This window comes from Urocitellus parryii, chromosome 13 (assembly GCF_045843805.1).
Source record: "Urocitellus parryii isolate mUroPar1 chromosome 13, mUroPar1.hap1, whole genome shotgun sequence".
NCBI classification, from domain to species: domain Eukaryota; kingdom Metazoa; phylum Chordata; class Mammalia; order Rodentia; family Sciuridae; genus Urocitellus; species Urocitellus parryii.
The window spans coordinates 63,197,981-63,224,833 of record NC_135543.1 but is presented as its reverse complement, the minus strand read 5'-3'; the positions used below and the strand labels follow the sequence as shown (position 1 = coordinate 63,224,833).

General features: G+C 48.5%; 1 protein-coding gene and 1 long non-coding RNA gene across 2 annotated transcripts; both read left to right on the top strand.

Moving 5' to 3' along the window:
* The first annotated feature begins 371 nt into the window (after nucleotides 1–371).
* Fbp2 (fructose-bisphosphatase 2) lies at nucleotides 372–26,529 on the top strand. Its single transcript, XM_026401987.2, has 7 exons — nucleotides 372–659; nucleotides 5,596–5,758; nucleotides 8,323–8,415; nucleotides 12,151–12,291; nucleotides 16,411–16,548; nucleotides 22,525–22,644; nucleotides 26,121–26,529. The coding sequence occupies exons 1-7, from the start codon at nucleotides 490–492 to the stop codon at nucleotides 26,313–26,315; spliced, it is 1,020 nt and encodes a 339-aa protein (XP_026257772.1). The 5' UTR covers nucleotides 372–489; the 3' UTR covers nucleotides 26,316–26,529.
* On the top strand, nucleotides 16,563–20,880 carry LOC144249985 (uncharacterized). The gene is made up of 2 exons (XR_013342357.1): nucleotides 16,563–17,098; nucleotides 17,364–20,880. It is a non-coding gene; the product is annotated as an uncharacterized LOC144249985 (long non-coding RNA).
* Nucleotides 26,530–26,853: the final 324 nt, after the last annotated feature.

Here is a 26,853-nt window from a genome sequence, read left to right as displayed (position 1 = left end):
CGAAATTGGCATTATGTTAGTATGTGACCTATGCCCCAGATAAGATCTCTGCCAATCTGCCAGCCCTAACCATGGGGGGAATCAGGCTCTGCACTGTCCCAGTGAGGAATCCCTTGTCTTCTTGAATAAGAGGCTTTGATGGGTCATTCTTGATTAGCTGGATCTCACCCCACTCCCATTACTTTATGGTTGCATCTAAGGATCTTGGAAGAGGGGAGCTCGGGAAGGGAAGCGGCCTGGGTTTCCGCGCAGCCCAGTTCTATTTACAGCTTGCAGGTGGCGCTTTGGCAGCTGTTGCCACCCGGGAGGCCAAGAGGTTTCCTTGAGGGCTTGTCCAGTCATTTCTGTCACGTGGGTCGGGGCCCTTTGCCTTAAAGGTGCTGGCACTGCCACCGCGGGTTCCGCATCAGCGTCCACACTGCAGAGCCGCAGCCCCTCGGGGTAAGCCAGGGACCGCAGGGAGGAAGGTGGGAAGCACCCTCGGCCACCATGACGGACAGAAGCCCCTTCGAAACCGACATGCTCACCCTGACCCGCTACGTGATGGAAAGGGGGCGGCAGGCCAAAGGCACCGGGGAGCTCACCCAGCTGCTGAACTCCATGCTCACCGCCATCAAGGCCATCTCCTCGGCCGTGCGCAAGGCCGGCCTGGCCCACCTGTGAGTCGGGGCGCATGCGCGGAGCAGGCCAGTGGGTGCCGTCCTGCAGGTGCCTGGGCTGGAAATCGGGTTTTGCTTGCTTCATGTGCTCCAGAAGGAAGTTGTGTATCAAATTGCATGCTTTGTTAAAGGAGGCTTTAAAGTGTTTCAACAAAGGAATGAAGGACTCTGAGGCCCTGCAGGGAAAAATAGATAAAATCTCTCCAGTTACTACTTACAACAATAACGCAGGCAGGGGCTTGCTGCAGAGCATATTGAATTCTCAGGACTTGTGTCTGCAGAAGGGGATTCTCACAGGCAGCCTGAAACAGCTCTCCACATCATTTGCAGATCTGAGGGTTTGTCATGACCCTGGTGGACAGCCAGGAGCTAGAAATCATTCACGAAATAGAAAACTCCACAGCTCCCAGTCCTTCACCTCTCCCCTCACCATAGAAGGAGTCTTTGCAGGCAATGTTTTCAAATGTCTTCTCTGTGACTCTCTGTCTTTGTCTCCACTTGGCGTGCAGGAAGGTGGGGGGTGCTTGGCCTGGGAGGTGACTGAGGGGTTCTCTTCCCTTGGTTCTTGCTAAGGATTTTTTCCAAGTGCAGAATGAGGCCAAGTTCATGCTAAGGCTGCTGAGGGTCATGGCCAAATGTCCGATGCAAATCTTTGATGAAAAGAATCCATCTTTTGTTGGGGCTTCGCTTTCTTTGTCATGATTCCAGGAGAGGTCCTCTTAGAAGTTGAGGGACCTGCTTTTTTGGGGTGAGAGCAAACCCCAAATGAAAAGCTAACAAAGTCTAATTATTTCAAATATTTCTTATTAATAATGTAGAAATTTTAAGATGAAAAAAGTGTGATAATGTAGTGGCACCCCCCCCCCCCCGCCCTTCCACAGAAAGTCTTAACTGGGCTTCTCCAGAAATCTTCCCCATGGCTGATTTTAGGACTGTCAGCAAGAGAGTCTCCACAAAAGAGTTCAATGTGGATTAACTTCCTAGTTTTGTGTTGCCCTGTTTTAGTTGGCCACTGGCCAAGAAGAAATCAGCACTCCAGGTGCTGGACACCCCCTTACTAGTTTTTCACAAACACGTATCTAGTACAGTAGTTTGTAGAAATGTGTAAGCAAGGCCCCTGGCCTTGAGCTTCACTTCACAGAGATGACTACATTTCTAAGATAAGATAAGTTACTAGTTGGGCTCCATGGTAACAGCTGGCAGGGGAGGGAAGAAAGGGGAGGAGAAGCTCTCCCCTTCTCGGGTGCTGTCCTTGAAGGGTTAACTTGCCCAGAACAGTGAAAGAAAAAGCTGCTTTATGTGAACTTCTGCAGACTGTGAACTTGTGAGTCCCTCCCCTTACATGCTGGGTATAAAATCTGAACTTGGGGTTCAGGGGATTGATTGATTACAGCAAAAGCTGTGCCCTCTGAACCTGGCTGCAGCCAAATAAAACTGTTTCCTGCTATCTTCGGTACCTTGCCTGTCTGTCCCTACAACAATAGCATTATATTACAAGATGTAATTATGATAATATTATAACAGACTTTATTTAAGTAAGGATTTGGGACCCAGTAATAGGACCCTACTTAAAGAAACATTAGGATCCATTTGTTTTCCCCTGTGAGTCACTATAACTGCATTATCATCTCATTTGGCAATAATGGCCAACCTCTTCCTCTAAAGGCCTTCTCAAACGTGAGGTCCCCTATCCTGCTACTGCCAGGTGATGGGCCCTCCTGAATGACACTGGATAGCACCTTTGTCTCTCCCCACACACAAGGCCTGCTTGCTATACTCGAGCGATGCCCTCAGTGACACCCCACCTCAGTGACACTATTTGTCCACACTAGTGGGGTTCCTCCTCACTGCAGGACTCTGCTGGTCTGAGGCTGCCTTGGCTGAGTTCTTATTTATCTGCTTGCTGGTAGTTTAGTGTCAAGACAAACAGGTTCTAGGAACTGGAGAATCAGGATGATTATTTAACTTGGCTTTTGCTACCATGTGATCACAGGCAATGGTTTTCTCTTGTTGGAACTCAGTTTCTTCATTTGTAAAACGGAGAGGATACTAATTACCCCTAACTCATAGGCTTGTGATAAGGGTTGGTAGGTCCATGTGCTGAAGATTTCTACAGTGCCAGCCCCATAATAAATGCTCCCTAAACGCTCCAGCAGGTTGCAAGTGCAGATCTGGAGAAATTTGCCAGCTAGCCTATGTAGCCAATTGACCACTAGGTGGCAGGCACAGCCCTAGAAAAAGTGTCAGGATTTCAATGATTTTTTTTGCTGCTGTGAAGGAGGGCCTGGATCCCTACAATGGCAGCATCTCAGGGGACCTAAAGCAGAAACCTTACCCTCTGTTAGAAGAGCAGCCACTCTAATGCCTGTAAGACTGGGCCATGTGGGCTGGGGATGTGGCTCAAGCGGTAGCGCGCTCGCCTGGCATGCGTGCGGCCCGGGTTCGATCCTCAGCACCACATACCAACAAAGATGTTGTGTCCGCCGAGAACTAAAAAAAAAATAAAATAAATATTAAAAATTCTCTCTCTCTCTCTCTCCTCTCTCACTCTCTCTTTAAAAAAAAAAAAAAGACTGGGCCATGTTCCTTCCACTGTCCCACTCAGGGGAACTCAAGCCCCTCATTCCTTTGCTTCCCCCTTGGGAAGACATTTCTAGGCACAGGATCCATCAATGCAATTGATAAGTTATTAGAGGTTATTATTTTCCCCCTTTATATTTTCTCCTCTCTTTACTATGGAAAGGAGGATGCTGGAGTGCTATCCTAGAAGTCTCTCCTTGACTTTTTGTGCCCACACGGTAGACCATCCCATTTAGAAGTTGTCAGTGAGCTCCAGAGCTAGTTAAAATGCTAAAAGATACTGCCCTGTGGGTTGGAAGGTACTGTTCCTGCCTGACCTAAGTTGAAACAGGACTGGTTGTGAATTCCTCGTCTTTCTGGAAGGAGAGGTGTTGCACAGGGCATGGAGGGAGGGTGCACAGGACAGGTTGAGGGAATTTGCAAAGCACAGGATGGGCAGAGCCTGCTTCTCACCTCTGCCCACACAGGCCTTGGATGCTCCAGCTGTTCATGCCACAACAGCAGCTCAATAGTCCATATTAAACAAGAGGATTGGGCATGTGGTCCCTTTAAATGCCCATGCAAAAATCACCTATTTTGATTGTTGCTGTTATTTCTTTTGCTTGTTTTTGTCTTGAACCAGGAAGTCAGGGTTTCTGGTCAGACTGCCAGCTGCCTTATCATAGCAAACATCCAGTGATGAGTGGCGGGGGGTGGGGAGCGTGGAAGGGAGAGAAGTTGTCAGTCAGGCAGGAGGGTGGGTGATGTGTTTGTTCCTGGCTTAGGGTAATCAGTGGTTCTCAACTCTGGCTGCCTCTTAGGACCACCTGAGGATTTTTTTCACACATCAATGGAATTAAAGGATGAGAAGGATGAGATGAAACATTGCTTTCTTGCCATCCTTTCTTCATAACTTGGGGAACGTAATTTGAGCATTTCCTCTGTGCTGAGCATGGCGGAAAGCCAGAGAGCAAGGCACGGTTCTTGTCCCAGCAAGCAGATAATCCAGCAGGGAGGGTGTCCCAGGAACAGACTGAGCTGCTGTGGGAGAATGACAGGATATGCTATTGTATGGTGGGGACTCGTCAGAGAACCAGGAGGTCTCCTGGAGGGTGTCAGGAGGCTGGGCAGTAGGCATTGCCATGTGGCTCGCACCAGGAGCAGAGGTGAAAGGGCAGAGGCTTGCTGGGGCTGAGGCCACAGGACATTTGAGGCTGGTGGAAGGCCAGCAATCCATGCAGCATGTGACTCACTGCAGTGGTGGGCGGGTGGCCAGACTAAGAACAGCTGCCATCCAAACAGAGAAAAAAAGATGCATTCTAAATTAATTAAACCAATGCTAGATGGTGGTCAGGGCTAAGGAGAGGAAGAAATCAATAAAGATGTTGGGGTTGGGAGTTGCTGGTTTAGCTGGTGGTCAGGGAAAGCCTCACTGAGAAATGAGCTGTGGGTCAAGGCTGGAACTGGGTGACAGCCATGTGGCTCCTGGAGGGCTATGCTAAGGTGAGGGGGGCAGCCAGGCCACTTGTCAGTTGGCCAGGGCAGCTGCATGCCTGGTAGGTTCCAGAGGAGGCAGAGACTGGCTGAAAGGAGACAAGAGGGACAGGAGGCCACGCCAGTGTGGGAACATGTGTGCCTGACTCTCCCCTGGGCTCTTGTCTTTGCCTCTGGGTGAGGGGAGTGATGTGCCTGGCATTTCAGAAAGACTTCTTTTGCTTAGAGGGGAGAGGGCAGGAGTGGGGAGAGCTTTGCCTTTTAATACTCTAAAACCAAAGCCCTGAGATAGACTTTCTTTTCTTTTTTGGTGGTGATGGGATGCAATTGTGAGCCTCCTTCCTGCTAGGCAATTGCTCTACCACTGAGCTATCCCCAGGGCCCCTAGATAGATTTTTACAGCAGTGATATTTCTTGTAGTGCTTGGGAAAGTCGTGGAGAAGCAAATTAAATTAAGTAAGTCTGTCCCCAAATTTCCTCCTTAGTTCAAGTAGCTCCCACAGGGCCATTTTATTTCAACCCAGTAGGAGCTAGTGGAGGATCACCCCAGTCGTGGAGTTTCAGTGCCGGAAGCCAAGCCCTGACTTCTTGGAGGCCTGGAGTATGGCACTGTGCCTGACTCTGGGGCTCCCCCATCCTCCCCACCCCCTGGTGCTGAGCCTAGGTTGTCTCCCGGGGAGACCAAGGAAACATGACCATGTGCCCAAGATGCAAAGGAGGCAAGGCCGAGAGGCGCTGCCACGAGGCGTCGTGTGCTCCTGAGTGTGCAGAACCTGAGGCCGCAGAGATGCGAGGAAGTGGGGGTGCGCTGGCTCTGGCTGGGGGGTTCTTTGCTGCCATCCGGGCTCGCCCAGTGACCTCAGTCGGCCTCTTGTCCTCTTAGGTACGGCATCGCAGGCAGCGTGAATGTGACTGGAGACGAGGTGAAGAAGCTGGACGTGTTGTCCAACTCCCTGGTGATCAACATGCTTCAGTCGTCCTACAGCACGTGCGTCCTGGTCTCCGAGGAGAATAAGGACGCCATCATCACGGCCAAGGAGAGGCGGGTGCGTCCGGCCCGGCACTGGGCCCTGCTGACCAGTAGGGGGCGCCGCTGGGCGGGAGGCTTCTCCCGCCTCTTGAGTTGCAGGGATTTTCTTCTATTTCTTAGCAATTGTTTAGCAGAATATCGAACCCAGGGCTCAGGCATGTCAGGCAAGTGCTCTACCTCGGAGCCACATCCCCAGCCCTTGGAAATCCTAGGCTGCCTGGTGAAATAAACCTCTGTAACAGGGCAGTGAGATAAATCAGGGTGATTTCCTGATGTGCCTTAGCAGGCGGGTGACAGCAGGGTACCCTTGGGGACTTGAACTTGTAAAGTCCAGTAAAAAGCAGAGGTTACATTGGGGGAAGTTTTCTTCCTTCTGGGAAGCGCTGTACAGTACAGCCTGTGGTTCCTCCTTACTTTGCTTCTCCTCTCTGCCCTCAACCCCACAATTCCTCATAGGGTGATGGTTTCAGCAGAGCTGTTTTGGTGCCTGACAAACTATTAGACTAACCCAGAAAATAAGTCATACAGACCCTGTGCTCTCGCCTTAATGTAATGGTACGGTTGGTTAGCACCGGGCCTGGCTGGAGACGGTCTGAGTCACTTAGTTCACATTTATTAGACAGTGAGGTTTTCTCGTGGCCAAAAGTCTCAACCAATGCTCTGCTTCTGTGTAATAATATAAGATAGATGCTGGGACTATTGGCCCTGGTTTTATACATTAGAAATTGGTAATGAGGGGCTGTTTCTTTATGATGAGCAGGAAGGACAGAATATAGAGCAGATAAGGAAAGCCAAATTTATTAAACACTGCATGCCAGGTATTGTACAGTTATATGCAACTTTTGCTTTTGTCTCACATAAATTAAGCTCATACCTATTATTTGTAATATTCAATATCAATGAATATAACCTTTGTTTTACTCTCCGGTCTAATCTACCATTGTCTTCCCCAGTTGGCTTGAGCTCCATGGGTCTACATGCTAGTTCTGGAAAGTTCTACATGCCTGCTGTCCAGGCCAGGAGCACTTGCTGATCTCTGTCTTCCATGTGCCTGTATTTCTTCATTGAATATTCCTCATGAAATGTCGTCTCCTTGCCCACTCTATAACCCCAACCCTGCTTAGATTTTCTTTAGAACACTTACCACACCTATTAGTCAACTTTTTGTCACTGTGACCACAATACATGGCAAGAACAACTTAGAGGAGTAGAAGTTTATTTTGGCTCATGGTTTCAGAGGTTCAGTCCAAGGTCAGATGAATCCATTGCTGTGTGTAGAACATTAATGGCAGAAGGGCCTGGTGAAGGAAGGCTGCTCAGTTGATGGTGGCCAGGCAGCGAGGAGAGAGAGGTAGAGAGAGAGAGAGAGAGAGAGAGAGAGAGCAGAGGACAAGATTTGATCCTCAAGGGCACATACCTCTAGCCACACCCCACCTACCAACAGTTACCACCCAGTAGCCCATTCAAATTATTAATCCATCAAGTGGAATAACCTGCTTATGAGGCTGTAGTTCTCATAATCAAATCATTTTACCTCTGAACATTCCTGCATTAGCACATGATCTTTTTGAGGGACACTTCGTGTCCAAACCATAATACCCCCATGAATGTGCGTAAAAAGGTTCTGTTTTCCACTGGAATGTGGGGAACACAGGGCGTGAATTGGTGCCTGCTGATGATCCTGCCCCCAAACCCACCTCCTTGGATGTTTTCAGCAATTATCTCTTGAGTGTGAGAGTAAGTGGGAGAGGCAGGATCACTCCCAGGGAGGCCCGGGGAGTTCCAGATAACTCCTATTTTATTGGATGTTTTGCGACTGATGTTTAATTAGCCAGAGACCCAAACCTGTCACTAAGGGCTCTCGGTGCTGTGCACCTGGGAGGCCTGTATGACATATCGAGGGCTCTCCTTGTATGGAATGTTGGGGTACCCTGGCTCTCAAGACCCCACTCGCTCATTCTATCTCCTGGTCTGTACCTGGGACAGGTGCACTGTATCCATTTTTATTCTCCTGATGGATCTGGGCCTGTCGACCAGTAAGACAAACCAAGAGGCCATGGGAATGTTGTTTGGAGATTTTTCTGAACTCTTTTGTCAAAAATGATGCCAGATAAACAAAACAGAAAGAGAGACCCGGAAAGTGTGATCCCAGAACTGCCCTTTCGGTGGACGTGAGTGGAGATGGCCCTGGGAAACCCGGCAGCAGGTCGTGTTCCGCTCTGCTCTTGCAAGGGGCAGTTTCAAACCTGGATTCCTGTCACATCATAGCCACTTCTTAGCCCTGGGGACCCAGATGGGAGGGGAGGGCAAGCTAGGAGCAAGCAGAAAGAGAGCCACTTGGGGTGGGTGGGCTGTCCTGGGCTGTGTGCCCCTTAAATCTGTATAGGGCAGAGTTGGCATGAGCTGTGGGAGTCACGCAGGTCCCCTCTGTCCTCCACAAGTGATGGCCTCTTTGTTGAGGATGCGCCCGTGGCTCTCCATCCCTTTTTGGTGTAGACTCGTCTGCCCCACCCAGCCCTGACATAGAGCCCTGGAGCTGGTAGGACGTGCTGATGGGGGGCTCTTCCCTCTGTGATTTAGGGGAAGTACGTCGTCTGCTTTGACCCCCTGGATGGATCTTCCAACATCGACTGCCTGGCCTCCATCGGGACCATCTTTGCCATCTATAGAAAGGTGAGTAGATGGCTGACTTTTCCTGCTTCCTCCCTGGGGCGGTTTCCAGAAGGTTCCTGGCCGAGAGCTTTGAGTCTGGAGTCTTAACTTTCAACTCCCCACTAACCAGACACACGGTTGAAGGCACACTGGGAGCTCTCTCTGCCTCAGGCTCCTCACATGGCTCTTCTTCTACCTCCCTCCCAGCATTCCTGGGAGTCACCTGGCTCTGAAGGTCTGGGCGGAACACAAATGTCAGATGTGGTGCATTTGATGGCCGGTTATCCAGATGCCTTGGACCAGACGTGTTTCAGATTTCAGATTTGTTTTTTTTTTTTTTTTTAGATTCTGGAATATTTGCGTTTGTATAAGGAGGTATTTTGGGGATGGGACCCCAATCTGAACACCAAGTTTCCTTCTGCTTCATGTACGCCCTGTACACAGGGCCTCAGTGTGATCAGGGCTTTTGTGTACTGTTTTGGTTGAGGCCTGTCACGGGAGTTCAGGTGTGGAATTTTCCACACATGATATCTTGTTGGCCCTCAAAATGTCTCACATTTTGGAGGATTTTAGATTTTAGACTTGGATAAGAGATGCTTACCATGTTAGGTTCGAGGTGCACCCTCTCTCTCTCCTTTGTGCATCCCAACCCTACCCTATTAGTTTTCTGTCATTGCCCTGACAATATACCACATATTTAGAGACTTAAAACTTCTCCCATTGCTGGCCTCCCGGCTCTGTAGATCAGAAGTTGAGCAGGCTTGGCCGGGTTCTCTGCTTATAGGGGTCTGGTAAATCCAAAGTCAAGGTGACAGCCAGTCTGACCTTTTACTACGAGGCTGGGGACTAGGGGTGGGGAGTATTTGCTTCCCGACTCCTTTAGGCTATGGAAGGAACTGGGTTCCATTCTGTAGGATGGAGGTCTTCTCCCTCTGCAGGAAGATGGCTGGGGGTCCTTTCGAGCCCCTGGAGGCTGCCTCTGTTCTTTGGCTGGTGACCTCTTTGTTTTCAAAGCCAGCAAAGGTTGGCCAAGGCCTTGTTGCTCTCTGGAACAGTGCCCCCCCCCCCAGCCTTCGCCTCGTCTCCCCTGCCTCTAGCCACAGGAAGTTATGTGCTGTTTGGAGGCCATTTCATTAGATTGTGCAAATCAAATCGGGACAACCCAGGAAAGTCTCCCTATTTTAAACCCATCTTAGATCTGCCACGTCCTTTTTAGCTACGTAGGGCAATATATCTGCAGGTTCTGGGGATTAGGATATCTTTGGGGGCTGCTCTGCCTACCCCATAAACGTCGCAACAGAGAGGATCTCAGAGGTTGGTTTGTGACCATCCTGCGTGACCAGAAACTCCACTCCAGACCACGTAATCCCCACTGAGCACTTGGCGGGGCCTCGCTGGGGTTCAGTTCTTGCTGTAGCCATGAAGGCTGGGCCTCGTCCCCTGCAGCACTCAGGCAGGAGGAGACCACGGGTGCTGGGGAGCATCATGGCCTTTTAGTGGGTGACCTGCCCTGGAACTGGTTCTAGAGACTGATCTCTCTGGCTGCAAACACTCATTTTCCACTTAACCGTCTATGATCACACGTGTGGAGATGCCTCTGCTTTCTGTACTACCAACTTGGCACCAGTAACATAATGGTTCTACAGAGTCATTCCCCCTCACCCTCTGGGGACACGTTCTAAGACATCTGGGGATGCCTGTAGTTGGGGGTCGTACCAGACCCTTTCTATACATAACTACAATGAAGTTTACGAGCTAGGTACAGGAAGATATCAACAACAATAATTAATATTAAAATTGAACAAGATAACAGTGGCAGAGTTATGTCGATGCAGTCTCTTTCTCTTGGGTCGTCTAATTGCTGTGCTCATCCTTCTTGTGGTGATGTGAGATGACCCCATGCCCATGTGACAAGAAATGAGGTGAATGGCATAAGCATTCTGATATAGGGTCAGGCTACGGCTGACCTTCCATTGGACCCCAGGAGAATGATTACCTGCTTGGGGTGAGCTTGGGTCTTGGAGCCGTGATGACATTTTCAGACCACAGCTGACTGTGGGTGACTGAAACCCGTGGAGAAGGGATATTGCTGTCATGAACTTCCCCTGAGTGTCTCTTCCAGATGGCAAGCCCGGTGGAGGGTTGGCTGTGGCCCAGGTCACTGGCCTGATGAATGGGCTACAGATACTCACATTAGTGTGACCATGTGGGGTCCTGCTGATGCTTGGGACAGAACGGAGGCCCCACCAGCTTGCACAGGACGAGACTGCAAGGGGGCTTTGCTTTCCCTGTTGGTCTCTGTCTCTCTCTTTCTTATGCAGAGGGAGAAGGAGACTTTTGCTGGGGGAGACAGGAGGGAATGACACAGGCACTTTGATGTCTGGGAAAGCTGAAGGATTAAGCCAAACTGAAGTGAGGAGAGAAGATTGTCTCCAAAAATCAAGAAGCAGTGTCATGTCCATGCAATTCTGAAGAAAGACGCTGGTGGTATCTTTGGGTGGCTTTGAACCTCAGTGTCCTTTTTGGCTGACTCTCTGAGGCCCAGGCTGAGCTCGTCTCTGGGGCTCTCAGCCCTGGGCTGGTCCTCACCTCTGCCCGGGAGGCAGGTGCAGATATCATTGCCGCTTTTTGACTGAGGCAAAGTAGGAGTACAGAGAAGGTAATTGGTTTGGCTGAACGCACACCAAATGACGGCACGGGAGTTGAAGTGGCTGACTTCCCTCTGACTCCCTCCTGGAAGTTTGTAATCTCTTCCTAAGGCCAACTGGTCTGAAAACAAAGAGGAATGTTCTTATCACAGTATAGGCTACCAACCCCTGAGTTTAGGCGAACTTGAGCAGAGATTTCTGCCTTCAAATTTAAATAAAGCACAGGCTTTACAGGGAAGCCCAAATAACCTGGAATTTCCTCTAATAATATTTCTGAAGAAGAGTCAGATGTCAAGCACATTTATGAAAATATGCTGGCATTTTCTGAAACTCAGCACTGAATGTTTATGTCACCAATCTGTGTGGTCAAAAGGCTGGGTATGGAACATTCTAGTTTACAAGGCTTCTAGGTTCACCTCCACCAGCATATTCTAGCTCCATGGCTTCCTGATGTTGGACGAGTTGTCTAATTGTTCAGGTTTCCCGTCCGTCACCCGATTGCTGTCTCAGAGGGCTGGTGAGGCTGTGGAAGAAGGTACTGCCCAGAACCAGAGCTCAGCGGTCTTGGTTGTCATTATGGTTTAGAAGCATGGCTCAGGACAGTGCCAAGGAATGTGGCCTTAGCATCCCGGAGGGCTGTCCCTGGCCGAATGTAGACACCTAGGCTTGGAAGTCAGGGAGAAAGCAAGTGGAGAATGCTTTGCTTGATGGCTGTTGGCTGTCATTTAATAGAGTGGCTCAGCGGGAACTGGGCACCAACCTGGCGGCTCATTTCCTCCGGATACACCTGCTGGAAATTGTTACTCCACCAGGCCTGTTATCCTGCTGCACAGAGGATTCCTGCAAAGGATGAAGTGTATTCATGAGGTGGCTGAGCGTGTGGAGACCGGAGGGCCAGTTTCCAGTCTGCCTCCCCAGGGAGGGGACTTGGGGATGTTCACAGGTGGAGGGGACTGGAGGTCAGCAGAGAGCAGGTGAGGCAGGTTCTCAGGTTCCCACGTGAGAATTCGCTTCTGCTATTGCTCTGAGAGATCAGAAGCCTGGGTCCCCGGTGGAGGGTGCCCTCGGGTGACCACAAGATGGTACGTTTCGTTTCTCTCTTCTCCAGACCACAGAGGGGGAGCCCTCAGAAAAGGACGCCCTGCAGCCTGGCCGCAACATCGTGGCTGCGGGCTACGCGCTCTACGGCAGCGCCACTCTGGTGGCACTTTCCACGGGGCAAGGTGTGGACCTCTTCATGCTGGACCCCGTGAGTACCAAACACCGAGGCCTCTGTGTGTGGGGACATCGTGGGTCTGTCTTTGGATTCCCTCCCCTGGGAGAATTCCCGATCCTTGTTTTTGGGGTCAGGGAGCCTCGTTTGGAGACCCGAGATCACCATGAAAAGCAGTAAGGACCCCTGTGCACGCCAGGCATCCGTGGGGGGTCCTGTAGAATCAGGTGGATCAACTCCCCGAGGAGCTTCCTTTCTTCTTCTTCTTTTTGTTATTAATTTATTTCAAGCTGATTCATAAAAACATACAAGTTGTACCTGCTTGTGGGGTCCCATGTGGGTATTCCGTGTCGTGTTGAAATCAGGTTGAACACATCTGTTCCCCCAAACATGGATGATTTCTTGATGATGAAAACATTTCGAGCTCCTTTTGTCTGGCTTTTCCAAAGGAGTTTATTTTCCAAAAGTGTGTATACCCTCCGGTTCCTGGGACACTGTCCCTGAGGACCAAGTTTCCAGACTGAGTCATGGATTCTTGGACGTCACTGACCAACAGAAGGCTCTGGTGATGGGTGGACTCTGTCACCTGAGCTGCCCAGGACAGGTACCACCAGCTTCCTGTCACTGCTGACCCTGGAGGCGTGGCCAGGGTGACTGGGCCTTTTACATTTTATTTCATTCTGTTCATGTCAATAGCCACAGGTGACCAGGGGCCACTGCAGTGGGCAACACAGGCTTGGAGGACTCTACTGATGTGCACGTGCTTCCCCGTGGTGGGAGCGACTGGTAGAATACTCTTCTATCAGGTTCTGTTCTTCTCCACACTTTGCACACTGAGAAAATGCTCAGTGATAGAAGAGGGAGAGGGGAACCTCTGGGCAGATGAACGGTGTCACAGAGCGAGCCTCACCGAGGGAAGAAATAGCTGGATACCGGAAGGAGAGCTTAAAAAATAAGGCTCAGCCTTCACAGCATGTGTACTTAAAAATGCTAAGGAGAAATTTTGCAAACCTATTTCTAAATTGTAAAACGTTTTCTTTAAATTCTGGATGCTTTGCCCGTCACTTATGAACTGCTTTGCAAGATACCATCAGGTCTTGTGGAAAACAAAGCAGTTTTGACTAAAGGCCATTTCAAAGCCTGCAGCATTCACTCAGGGGAAAATTCAGCACTTCAGTTTAATTCAGACTTACAAGTGCTTACTGAGCATCTACTATATCCCAAGTACTGTTCCGGGCAGCAGCAATACAGCACTGATCACACAAACACTTCAGCCCTGGTGGAGCTCTCCTGTCAGTGCTTTTATGTGGAAGGAGGGAGCTGTCACAGTTCTAAACAGAATAGAGTTAGCTAATAGCACAGCTTTTGCAGTGTGGAAGCCCAGTCACCTACCTAAATAGACTCATTACACCAGGCCCTTGCTGTGTCCGTTTATCAATGCCCAAATTTCCCTTTATTTTCAAAGAAGCAGGCAAAGCCTGAGAAATCCTGTGGGACACAAATATGACCATCAGACATTAACTCTGCCTCTGGAGTAACAGCTGCAGATAGTGCCAGGGAAATGTGGGTAGTCCTGCCAAGCCATTCATGCCCACAGGTGCACATACACGGGGGCCCTGCTCCTATTAGTCTCTCCCACTTCCTAGTGAGGCCCAGGGAGTGAGTGACAGCAGGTGACCTGCCCAGGGTCATGCTGGTGACCCTGGCGTCAGGAGCAGTGCTGAGCCAGACAGAACCTTGAAAAAAGCTGGCTGCAGGCAGAGCAGTCCCCAGGCGTTCTGAAGAGGTTCTGAAGGCCTCTGAGGCACGTTGGCCTCGGGATCCGACTGGGGGCCTCTGCTCTGTGCCTCCAGTCACAACAGAAGGCGCAGCTTGGATAGGGAAGCTTGTCTACGTGTCAGAAGGAGAGACAAACAACACCGTAATCTTTCCCCATCTCTCTTTATTAGCCTGAAACCTTTTGGGTCACATCACCCTGCTAGAAGTGAAACTCGAAAGCAGTTACCATTCTTGCATTATAATCATCCACAATCCGAGGAGCTCATCTGGACATAATCGCGCACGTGTGGAATGTAATGTGCTCCAGCACCTCTCCTTTCCTCCTCCTCTACCCTCCCCCTGTTCCCCGTCCTCTCCTGGTCTTCCTTCTATTGATTGATTGATTTTTTAAACGGGGGCTCTCTAGATGCACATCAAGGTGGGACTCACTGTGGATTATTCATAAATGCCCATCACATAACTTGGTCAATTCACTCCACAGATCCCCCCTTTCCATCCCTCTTCCCAGCCCCTCCACCCCCTTCCTCTACTCCACGGATCTCCCTTCTCTTTCATGGGCTCCTCCTCAGTCACTTTCTCCCTTATTTTGCTAGAGTTTCTGTATATGAGAGAAAACATTCAACCTTTGGCTTTCTGATGAGTCTGGCATATTTCACTTAGCGTGATATTCTCCAGTTCTAGCCATTTACCAGCAAATGCCATCGTTTCATTTTTCTTCATGGCTGAGTAAGATTTCGTTGTGTATTATACCCCCGTTTCTTCATCCATTCACCTGTGGACGGGCACCTGGGCCGGTCCCTTGACTGGGCTACAGTGAACTGCACTGCTGTAAACGTTGATGTGCCCGCATCTCCATAGTGTGTTGACTTTTAGTTCTCTAAAAGTGACGTTTAAGCAAAATCCTGGTGTAGGAAGTTCTGGGACTGTGAGGGTGTGAACTTGAAGGAGCTGTGGAGAGTGTCAGCAGTGACTGAGGTAGGAACCTGAGGGGACAGAATTCCCTCCTGGGTCAGCCAGAGCCTGTCTGATGGGGGGTGGGGATTTGCAGGGCCGTCGATTTAATTGTGTTGGAGGACCCAGGTTGCTCAGGCACAGAGGGACAACCGCATTTTAACCAGACTCTCAATTGTGGGGCTAAACTGCACATCAGGGAGTCATTTAGAAATCACTCCATGTCAGGGTGACAAGGACCTGGTGCCCTGCTGTCAGGAACTCTCGTATCTCGGTGCCTCTGAGGCCATGTGAGTAATGGGTTGTGGAGAGGCTTCACAAACACATCTGCCCCACACTAGGGAACAACACGGCAGAGACCTGAGAGTCCCCAGCCCCAGGCCCAGGGCCAGAGAAGCAAGTTCACCTCCCGCAGCACTTGCTCTGCTCCTCCCCTGACTCATGAACATCCTGGTTTGGAGAAAAAATTGTGTCTACTGAGCTCTTTGCAGATAAGCAAGAGAGAAAACAACCCTGCCTCATGAGGTGGCTCAGTGTGGCCTTGTTTCTCTATTCTAGGAATGAAGTCGATGTTCCTTGGACATCCCTAGTCCAGCGGCCAGCTGTGGGCTACATTTCAGCTTTCCACATTCTCACTCTCAAGACGCACCCAAATGGGCTGGTTTCCAGGCCCTGGTTTTCCTCCTAGCACCTTAGACGTGAGCGTTTAAGATGGTATCTCCATCAGGACGATCTCATTCCACAGGGATCGATGGGGGCAGAGCTAGGTGGAGCTGCCTGAGGGACGCCCTGCAGATGTTGACCCCGGTGGCCACGGGGACCCATGGGGCCACGGGCACCATCTTATTAGTAACTCTGAGGCCTCTTGGAATGTGTGCTTACCTGTTTCTTTATGCGGAGTGAATGCAGGATCTCATGGAAGGAAGGCCTTCTTCAGACAGCAGTGTTTGGGTTATTAGGAGCCTTTAATGGTTTCCAAGAGAGACTCATGAAGATGAGCAGAATGGCTAAAGCACAGGTTATCACCAAGCTGCACCCCTACCTGTGTCTGTAACTTCTGTCTCTTGTTGTTGGTGGCTCAAATCTTCCTGCAGACATTAAACCAGGGATGAGAACTTGGGGGTAAATGCAACGAGACTCCTTGAAAATTAGCTGACGTTAGAGACACCAAGGTAAAGAGAGAAGGCCGGGGGCCGCATTTCCTTGGGATTGTTTGACCTCTTAGTCTATTACTGCTAGAGCTTCCAGGGCAGGCTCAATCTCAGGGCTCTTCTTTGTAGTACTCATGAAAGCACCACAGGCCAGCTCTAGTGTGCCCACAGCTGACCCCTGGGTCCTCCTGCCCCTGATGGTGGTGAGCTGCGCTGTTGTCTTCTGTTTCCTGGTATCTCTCTTCTTCCCTGATGTCTCTTATCACCTCTCTAGGCTCTTGGGGAATTCGTGCTTGTGGACAAGGATGTCAGGATTAAGAAGAAAGGGAAGATTTACAGCCTCAACGAGGGCTATGCCAAGTATTTTGACGCTGCCACCACAGAGTATGTGCAGAAGAAGAAATTCCCCGAGGTGAGTGAGGGAGGCCGAGGCCCCTGGAGCAGGGAGCAGCTGTCCCAACGGGGTCCTGTTTGGATGGGGCTTTGGGGGGCCTTGGTGAAAGAGGGTGGCACCACTGTTAGTGGCTCTGGTCTGTGTGAGTCTGGTGGCCTCTGCATTCTTCATAAGCAATCAGTCTCGTTTGTCAATGACATTCTCCTATTAAAGGAACACTCCTCAGTGGAGTCTCTCCAGGAGCAGTTGTTAATAAAGAAAGCAGGGCCACATTGGCAGTATTTAGAGGTTCAGGCCAGAGTCTCTTCCCAGGCACTCACTTGCTGAGCTGCCACCTGTAAGTTGTGGCTATTCAGCTATCTTTGCTTTTAGACGGAATAACTACACTTGAAAGTCGCATTGGCAGGCTGTACTGGCCAAGCTTTGCCTTGAGCCCAAGTCTCAGGCAGCGCTGTGCTCTCCACCTGATCACTGAGCTCTGGATGTCACCGACGACGACCAGCTGGACAGTCCGTTAAGGACATCTATGGTACAGCTGTGTGCTGGAATCGAGGAACGCCCAGGCCAGGTGTGAGGCGGAGCCCAGGTTGGAAGCAGAGTGATGCCCATCTGGGGGTGGGTCCTTCCTTGCCAGTCCTGGGGGGTGGGGTGCAAAAGCAACGATGTGACATGTTAGGCCTGGCGTCCCAGGAGGCAGATGGAATCCCAGGACAAGAGCCCAGACTTCATGGTAGCAGGTGGCACTCTCTCAAGGATGCCTGTGCTGACTCAGGTGGAGGCTTTGGGAGTTTTCTTTCTCTCTCTTTTTAATTAATTAAGCAAAATTCCCATAGGTGCAGTCTCCTGTTCTGCTCCTTTGTAGGATGTTATTCCCTCACCCAAACCTGTCAGACGCCTCGAAGCAAAAGGAACAAGCTAGGACCTGTGAGGGTTGGTGAAGTCTCAGTACTTCCACCTGGAGCCCGATCTTGAAGATGGCTTCACAGTGGTTCCACTTGTAGGCTAAAAACTGTCCCCTCGGGAACACGTGGAAGAAGAGATCTATTTTACCACTAAACCAATGCAACTTCTGCACAAAATGAATGTTTAGGAGGATAAGTCGAAAGCCAGGGGACATTACTTACTGCTGATGTGACTACTGGTGGGTGCATAGTCTCGCTACGTGGTGATGCTTTATAACTCAATAGGATGCTGTTGAGTCCCCAGCCAGGAACCCAGGCAGTAACCACACAAGTCACAGAGGAAGTGCATGTGACTGGTCAGCATGAAGGGGGCTGGTGAAGAAAGAAATGCAAGTTAAAACAGCGCTGCTGCCTCACGTCCGCACATGAGAACGGCAAAGATTGGAATATTGAGTAGCACAGCGTTCGGGTGTGAGAAGAAAAGCCTCTTATAAATGGTTAGAGAAAGCAGGAGGTGGCAGGCTTCTCAAATGGCCGTCTCGCCATATGGTTTCAAATATTAAATATTCCTATCTTCTGACTCAGCAGTCTATCCCGAATTCCCCTTAGAATTTATCCTAAGGAGCTCATCGGTCAAAGAAATAAAAAAAAAGATAAGTGTACAAAGATAGGCCATCACTGCATTGTTTATGATGTCAATGAAGGAACACTGAAGCATCCTTTGGTAAGGGCTGGTTAAGGTATCATGGATGTTCACACAGTGAAATACTGTGCCACGCACCTGGTCTTCATTATACAGTAAATCCAGAGCCAGGGATGGAGCCTTGGTATAAAGAGCATGCTTAACCGCACAAGGTGTGCTGAACTCCACCCCTGGTTCCAGACAACCCCAGCAACAAAGCCAAGCCCATCTTCATTTATTGATAGTGGAACGTGCCTACAAAATATTGAGTGAAATGTGTGGGTTATAGAACTCACTGTGATCTCACAGCATCTATGTTTATGTATTTATATAGACACATGTGTATGTATGTGTGTGAGTATGTCCGTAGTCTTCAGAGATGAGTCAACTTGTTAATAGTGGTTTTGGACACACAGAGGGTAGTTTACTTTCTTTGTGTGGTCTGACTGTGCTACGGGCAGTGATCATGTGTTATTTTGATCATTCCGTTTTGCAAAAGAAGTCTCCTTTCTCTTTTCACCTTGTTCTCATCTCCAGTTTCCTTAACACATGAATTTCCATGGACTTGAGAATAAAGGTGGATCCTCCTGGCTCAGGATTCCCCAGGGAGATTTTCCCAGCTCTGCACATAGTCCATTATCCCAGTAGAAAGAGTCCTGGGGGATTTGGGTTCCAGCCTTTTCTAGAAACAAATTGTGCCAATAAGAACTCTTCTGTAAAGTTGGAGTCCCTAGGAGATACTTAAAACAACCAAATTAAACTTTCTGCTCTTTCAACAATTTTTCTCTTGTATCCTTTCTCACAGCCCAGCCTAAATATTTTGACAAGGCTAGAAGGACACTCAAGTTCTAGAATGAAGTTGCACTTTGCAGCTTTACATAGCCGAGAAGGTGCCTTAAGCAGATCAGCATCTGCAGAGTTTTCCAAGAGATGCCAAGGAATAATCAGAGTCTAGCGGCCAGCATTCTTCAAACTTTCAACTGTGATCACTCTTAAGAAATATATTATACATCTAGAACACGTATACACATGTAAATGCACACACGCGTGCATATACACGCACACACAAACACAACTCAATCAAGTTAAGTTTCCTGTTTCTCCATGAGTCCTAAATACCTATTCTATTCTATTCATTCCTTTATTGCATTTATTCTGTTTCCATTCTATTCTGTTCCAGTTCAACCTATTCCCTTTGTATAGGTTCCATTTTATTAGTGGATTTCCATCCAGTGTGAATAAGTGTTACCTTAGTGTCTTAGACATTCCACCAGATCTTAAAATTAATCTAGATATTCTGAGTAGAAGCAGTAAACTAAAACCATGGGCCATATATTCCTTGGGTACAGAAGAGGTTAGCTGGAACGGATGGTGTGGCTGACATGTGCATGTGATCAGTATACTGAATAGGGGGCTCTTGTGTAGTGACAGTCTAAAAAGCAGGTTGTTTTAATCTCCTTTTCCTTCTTAAAAATCTGTCTGCATGGAGTAACTCCAGGTTGCCAACTGAAAGCCCTCCCCCCAGCCCCCGGACTCTCTGGTCACTCTTAGAAAACAGGAAGTCTGGTCATCACTTAAGTTGTAAAAATATTAGCCTATAAGCCTAATATATGAATCAATATGTTGGTATTAATTTAAGCATTTTGCCAGTCTTATTAATAAAAGAAATTCTAAACAACAAAGCAAGTTAGCTAATTCCCTAACATAAATTAAGGCTCTAAAATTCTCTGGTTGTCACTTAACATGGAGTTGTAGGTTTAATGTTAATCTGGCTCTAACATAGGAATTGTTTTTTCTGTAGATTTTGGTTTCACTTGTTTTAAAAGTTCCACAGACCTATGACCACAGATCAGTTGGATCTGACCCTGAAGGACTTGTATGAATGCTTACTAATTCCCACGGGCAATGCCTGAGAGTCCTGGGAGAGGTTTTTCTTATCGATGCAAAGCCAGTTTTGACCGAGGGCCTAGAAGCCCTGTGAAGGCCCAATTCTGACTCTGATAAGAAGAGATTCGATGGAAGCCCAGAAATACATCCTTGGATCTGAGAAGCTCCATCTATAGATACAAGAAGAAATTCTGGCGTTAGATAAACAGGGGATGTTCTTGATACAGTGCTGGGATCCCCTAAGACTGTGGACAGAGGGCAGGGCAGTAAGGCGGGCTGTGTACCCAGGAAGCCCCGTTTGGCACTGCAACTGGTTGGAAGCCAAGGCATCTGAAGGGAACAGAAGTCAGGTGTGTGGGCTCTGGAGGCAGACCCGGGGCTGCAGATCCCAACTCTGATGCTGAAGCTCTCGAATCTCATAATTGACATCAGTGATGTCTAGAACACCTTTCTGCAATGAGAGAAACATCCTGTATCCGTGTTGTCCACTATAATGGCCACTGGCCACATGTGGGCTTGGAATGTGGTTCATCTGACTGAAGAACCAAAATTTAATCTTTCTTAATCTTAATTATTTGAAATTTAAAATTAAGCTGGGCACAGTGGTACATGCTTCTAATCCCATGGCTAGGGAGGATCCCAAGTTCAAAGCTAGTCTCAGGAATTTAGTGAGGCCTTAAGCAACTTAGCAAAAGTGGGTCTCAAAATAAAGAATAAAAAGGATTAGGGATGTAGCTCAGTGACTAAGCACCCTGAGTTAAATTCCTGGTACCAAAAATAAATAAAAATAAATAAATAAACAAACAAATAAATAAATAAAAACATTAAAAGTCCACATGAGGGCTGCATCTACTGTACTGCATGGTGTAAATCTAGAAGGCGGCATATGAAAACATGGCCCTCTGGTCTGGCCTGGTGTAGTTGCTGATCTGGAGGCAGTCCTGTTGTTTAGACCCTTTCTTCCTAATGAAGGACAGGAAGTAACTGAGTGTCCAGACCACAGGGGTCCAGCGAGTGGGGGTGGGGAGGAGCCCTGAGTCACACAGCACGGGAGAGGTAAATACGGTAATTATTCCAGAGTCTGCGCTGTGCTCAGATAAAGAGGAGCTGCTTGATGGAACAGTGTAGTGTGGTCACAGTGGAACTCTGTTTGCAGAAAAAGGATGATGGAAATAACTTTGGGAAAGAGAAACAGAAGCTGCCATGTGGCTGCCATCTCCAAGCTTCACCAGGATCTTCCTTTTCTGTGCGCCTGTCTCCAGGCTGCGAAGCGATGGATCCTGGCAGCTCCTAACTCAAAGGATTAATGTAGGCATTCAGTGAGAACCATCCGCAGGAAATTCCTGACAGCGGTTCCCTTTCTGTTTTCTAGTGCAGCCTTGACCCAGGACTCACTCTGGCTTGTGTTCACGTCTTTAAAGTCTGTACGTCTTTGACAAGTACTTGTTTTGAAGGCAGCTTGGCATCACTCACCATTACTACCCTGCTGAGTTGATCCCCAGCTTTGCTGGGGTGCACAAGGTGTGAGGCTGCCCTGGGCACCTCACTGGAGAATTGGCTGCCCCGTGACACTGCCAGAGACTCCTTAGATCAAAGAAATCATAGGTGGAGTCTGGTTGGGAAGAAATAAATCCACTCAAAGGAAGGATTTAATCACATGCCATGCTTTGCTGTTATGTGCTTCTTTGAGAAAAATCACGATCTTTGACTTACTTCTCTCTGCATGAACGTTCCTTTCATGACATGTCAATAATGAAATTGAGGTTTACAAATACATTGTTAGATGGTATCTTTAAACAGTTTCTAGAGGTGTTTAAGATTTGTCCAGTGGAGAAAGACTGCTTGCAGGAAGTACAGAAGTTATCATTGCCATTGTTCAAGGAGATCTGGTTCTTGGAAACCGGAAGTACCGTGAACTATAGGGAGTCAACAACCACACAGCAGTTGTTGGAAATCCAGTTGTCCTTCAGCATCTGTTTGATTCCAGGACCCGCCTCAGATACCAAAATCCTTGGATGCTCAAGACCCTTGTATTAAACAGCATGGTATTTGCATGAACCTATGCACATCTTCCATATAGTTTACATAATCTCTAGATTACTTATGATAGCTAATATAATGTAAATAGTTATTATGCTGTTATTGTTTAGGGAATAATGTCAAGAAAAAAGTCCATATATGTTCAGTACAGATGCAATTAAAAAAATGTTTCCCATCTGAAGTAAGTGCAACCTGTTGGTGGGGAAATGGGAATGAATAGGACTGATGGTGCTCCTTCAGGTTAGCTGTTCAGTTAAGATTGCTGCAGGACACTTACTTTAAGTAGCCCTACATTTAATGGGTTCAGTCTTTGGCTGAGGTTTGCAGAGCTCTCCATGACTGAAGTGCTCAGTCTCCCTAAGTCCTCTGCTAAGTCCTAAGCTAAGGGAAGGGTGGCCGAGCTGTGCCAGCAGGACTCAGGGCCTGGGAATGGGGCAAGCTAGTTGCTAAACCCTCTGGATCTTGTCTCTTTCTGCCTTCCAGGATGGCAGTGCTCCCTATGGGGCCAGGTATGTGGGCTCCATGGTGGCCGATGTGCACCGAACCCTGGTCTATGGAGGGATCTTCTTGTACCCAGCCAACCAGAAGAGCCCCAAGGGCAAGGTAACTCTCCTGTGTGCTGTCAGTGAACTGCTAGGGCTTGGTGCTGCTCCTGGGCTTCTGTGTCTCAGCCTGCCTCTGGGTCATTTGCCGTGAGTCCCCTGTGTTCATCTCCCACTTTCTACAGGCCGGGTCTCATTTCTAGTGGCAGTGCCAGCTGACTTGGCGATTGCTGACCCCTTAAAGAATCTAGTGAACCCCATCAACCTGCTTCCCAGAAAAAGTACACATAATCACACACTTCACATTCACTTTTGGGGGGTTCACAGATGCCCTGAAGTCTACCCAAGAAACTTTTAGGGAGCTCCCAGGCTTCAGAATAAAAATTTTGGCTCAAACTCACTCAGTATTTCTAGCAGGGTAGCTGGAATTTTATGATACAATCTTGAAAATACGTTCCCCAGTGAGAATCATATCTGATGGCCCAAATTTATCTATAATAGAACCTTCTGTGGAAATGGTTCTGAATTTTAGCAAGTCACAGAAATCACCAGGAACTGGTCAATCACATGAAGACGCAAATTTCCCTCTGTCACACAAACAGCTGGCCACTCACCTGTGTGCCATTCTGATTGGCCGTTGAGGTTGGAGTGAGTGGAATGCCAGACTCAAAGCCATTGTAAGAAATCCAGCGTAGCACGTGAGACTGAGATTTTAATGTGCAGGTCGGTGTATTGGGCATTTTTCTTTGTGAGAGTGTTTAGTGTTTAGCTGAACTCAGAGGCACAGAGAAGTCTGCACGAGAGGTGCCCAAGGACAGAGAAGTGCAGTGGAGAGGAAGCGAGACCAAGCAGCAGATGTGGAAATTCTGAAACACAGCCACTCTTGCCGCATATTCAGATCCAGGAGAGAAAGCATGAAGAGTTATTACTACTGAGTATTAAAATGATTCTACATGAGTCAGAAAATACCCACGCAGAATTACATGAAGGAGTCCTGTGAGCACGTGTCATCCCCTGTGTTTACCTATACCCGTTGCCCTAGGACCATTGCCATACTGGAGGGACCATTGACTCTTTTTTTAAAAAATAAATTGTTTTAGTTGTAGATGGACACAGTGATTTTATTTTTATGTGGTGCTGAAGATCGAACCCAGGGCCTCACCTGTGTTAGGCGGGCATTCACCACTGAGCCACAACCCCTGACACTCCATTGGTTCTTTTTTTTTTTTTTTTAGTACCAGGGATTGAATTCAGGGGCACTTGACCACTGAGCCACATCCCCAGCCCTGTTTTGTATTTTTATTTAGAGATAGGGTCTCACTGAGTTGCTTAGCACCTTGCTTTTGCTGAGGCTGGCTTTGAACTCGTGATCCTCCTGCCTCAGCCTTCAGAGAGCTGCTGGGATTACAGGTGCATACCACCACACCCAGCCCTACCATTGGTTCTTTTTTTTTTTTAATTTTTGTTTTAGTTGTCAATGGATTTTTTACTTTATTTGTTTATTCATATGCGGTGCTGAGGATCGAACCCAGGGCCTCACACATGCTAGGCAAGCGCTCTTCCACTGAGCCCCAACCCCAGTCCCCACCATTGGTTCTTGATCTCCCTGTCTCATCTTTCTGAGATCTTCATGTTTCTCTTAGATCACGTCCATGTGTGTGTGCACTCGCATGCACATGTGTTTCTTTCATGTGTGCTTGTCTCTGTGTAGCCATGTAGATTTTAATTGCTGAAAATGAGTAGACTGTGTGGCCCACAGGGCAACGTACCATGAAGTCCTGGGCATTTCTTGCTCTTAAGACTGGTCAACTACAACAGGGGCATCTGAGGACAGGGCAAAATTAACTTGGCCCCCAGACAAGTACATTATATGCCAATGCTGGGCCTTTATTTATTTATTCTTAAGTATGTGACTCAACAGGCGAGTTGAAAGTCTGAGACTTTCTTGTCTGACACCCCAAATTTCCCCTGCCCTCAAGTCCCCAGGGCAAAGGAAAGGGGAGGAAAAAGCCAAGCTCTGCAAGCCGCCAAGGTAAGAGTGTCCCTGCCCAGACTGTCTGTGAGACAACATGGCCTCCAGTGTCCCTGATCAGGAACAAAACTGGCCCAACTGGGTGCACCCACCTGTACCAGGGCTTCTCCAGGTCCTGCCCAGTGCCCTCTACTCTAAGGGCAGAGGCCTAAGGTAAGGGCACTGTTTGACCAAAATGGCAGCAAATGCCCTCTGAGTCTTAACCTTCTGTCTCTTGAATGCTTGGCCCTCCAGTCCTGACTAAAATAATTTGTTTCTCTCCTTTGAAGCAGTAATGATAATGATAATGATAATAATAATAGCAATAATCATCAGCACAAGACATATTTCTTAAAGTGGTTTTTTCTTTGAAGAAAAGAATGAAGAAGAAAAGAGCTACAGAGAGCCAGGTCAACATTTTGCAAGCTGATTACAGAAATGAACTTTTTCTTCTTTTTTGTAAATTACATATTTTGCATCAATAAGGAGAAGGAAGGAGAAGATATTAGGACACTGAGTGGGGGCATGGTAGCAGGGATTCCAGCTAGAACGTCACACAGAATCTAATGCAGAGTGTGTGTGTGTGTGTGTGTGTGTGTGTGTGTGTGTGTATGTGTCTAGTGGTGGTTGGGGTTACAACAGAATCACAGAAATGGAACAAAAGAGGACATTTGATCCAACCTCAATCAATTCAATTCCCCATCTATTTACGGGACACAAGGTAGGAACCAGCTAATTTTCAGGATGCCTGTGGACAGAGTAGAAGGCACACCTTCCTCCAAATAAGTTCAGCCCCAGGTTCCTGTGCAGAACTTAGCAAGCAGGGTGCAGGCTGATTTTAACCCCCAGTTCTGTCCCCAGCTGGGAACCATCATGCAGGATGGCCAGTAGCCTGCTTGGGCACTTTCTGTGCATCAGGCACTGCTGGGAATGGAGATACCACAATGACCAGCCACGGCAGAGGCCATCCTTGCCCTCAGGGTGGGCAGTGTGGGGAGCAGTCGGGTTCAGCACACCTCATTGTGATGAGGGAGGTGCAGGGCGCTATCAGAGCGTGAGCAACAGAATTTCCCTTAGTTCAGGGTCCAAAAGAAAAGACCGTGTGAGCTCCAGTAGGCTGTCCATCTAATCTACACTCCAGATGCAGAGTTCCTGCAGTACCGCCCCAGCCACTGTGATCGTCTGCAGAGAGGTCACCTTGCACTTTCTAGTGACCTTAAAATTCACCCAAGCTTGACATCTTACCAGCTATGAGTCCTCACATGGAGAGGCTTCTAACTACATGCGCACGATCAGTTTGCCACCGAGAGCAAGAAGTGGGCCCTAAATCTTATATTTCCAAATCGAGAGACAAGTCTCTTATAGGCACCAAGGTCACCAGATAGGTGGATACCCGGGTCAGCCACCTGGCCAGAGGTGAGCTACATAGAAGCTCATTGGTTCGAATTCCTCTTTAAGATTCAGGGATGTGACTTGGGATGTCTGGCTGCTCACAAAGCTTGTCTAACTGGTCTGTTTCTCCCTAGCTCCGGCTCTTATATGAGTGCAATCCCGTGGCCTATATCATCGAGCAGGCAGGAGGCGTGGCCACCACAGGCACCCAGCCTGTACTGGATGTGAAGCCTGAGAGTATCCACCAACGAGTCCCCCTCATTTTGGGATCCCCAGATGATGTGCAGGAATATCTCACCTGTGTACAGAAAAACCAGGCAGGCAGGTAGTGAATCTGGCCTCACGAGCCCTCTTTTACGTGTCCTGTATCTTGTACTGAGGACCCTGGGAGTGATACTTGGGACGGTGGTGATGAGAAAGAGGCAAACCCACGAGTCACATTCAGAAGAGCCACAGCCCATTGCTAAAGGCAGGGTCAGAAGTCCCAGGGCATTCTGTGGTTCATAGAAAGGGCTGAAAATAAAAACTGGCCTGTGAAAGGGATGACCTTGCACTTGTCTTCTGTCACGAACAATAACACACAGGGGTGTCATTTAAAGTCCATCAACCCAAGTAGCCAGCAGCCACTTCTGGAGGGTAAAAACGACACAGATGAGTTAAGCATTTGTCTTGCAATGGCTGTAGCTCAGTGGTCAAGCATGTGCTTAGCACGTGGAAGTCCCTGGGTTCAATCCCCGGCAGCACCCCTCACACATGCACAACACAATTTGTCTGGATTGGCTTGAAACTTGCACACAGTGTCTTCTCCTGAGGTGAGTGGGACTCTCAGATATAAAAAATGGGAAGACATCATGAAAAGATGTCTCT

Coding starts and splice junctions, on each gene's coding strand:
- Fbp2 (XM_026401987.2), top strand. CDS start 490: ATGACGGACAGAAGCCCCTTCGAAACCGACATGCTCACCCTGACCCGC. Junction 5,759..8,322: donor TCACGGCCAAGGAGAGGCGG/GTGCGTCCGGCC, acceptor TCTGTGATTTAG/GGGAAGTACGTCGTCTGCTT. Junction 22,645..26,120: donor AGAAGAGCCCCAAGGGCAAG/GTAACTCTCCTG, acceptor GTTTCTCCCTAG/CTCCGGCTCTTATATGAGTG.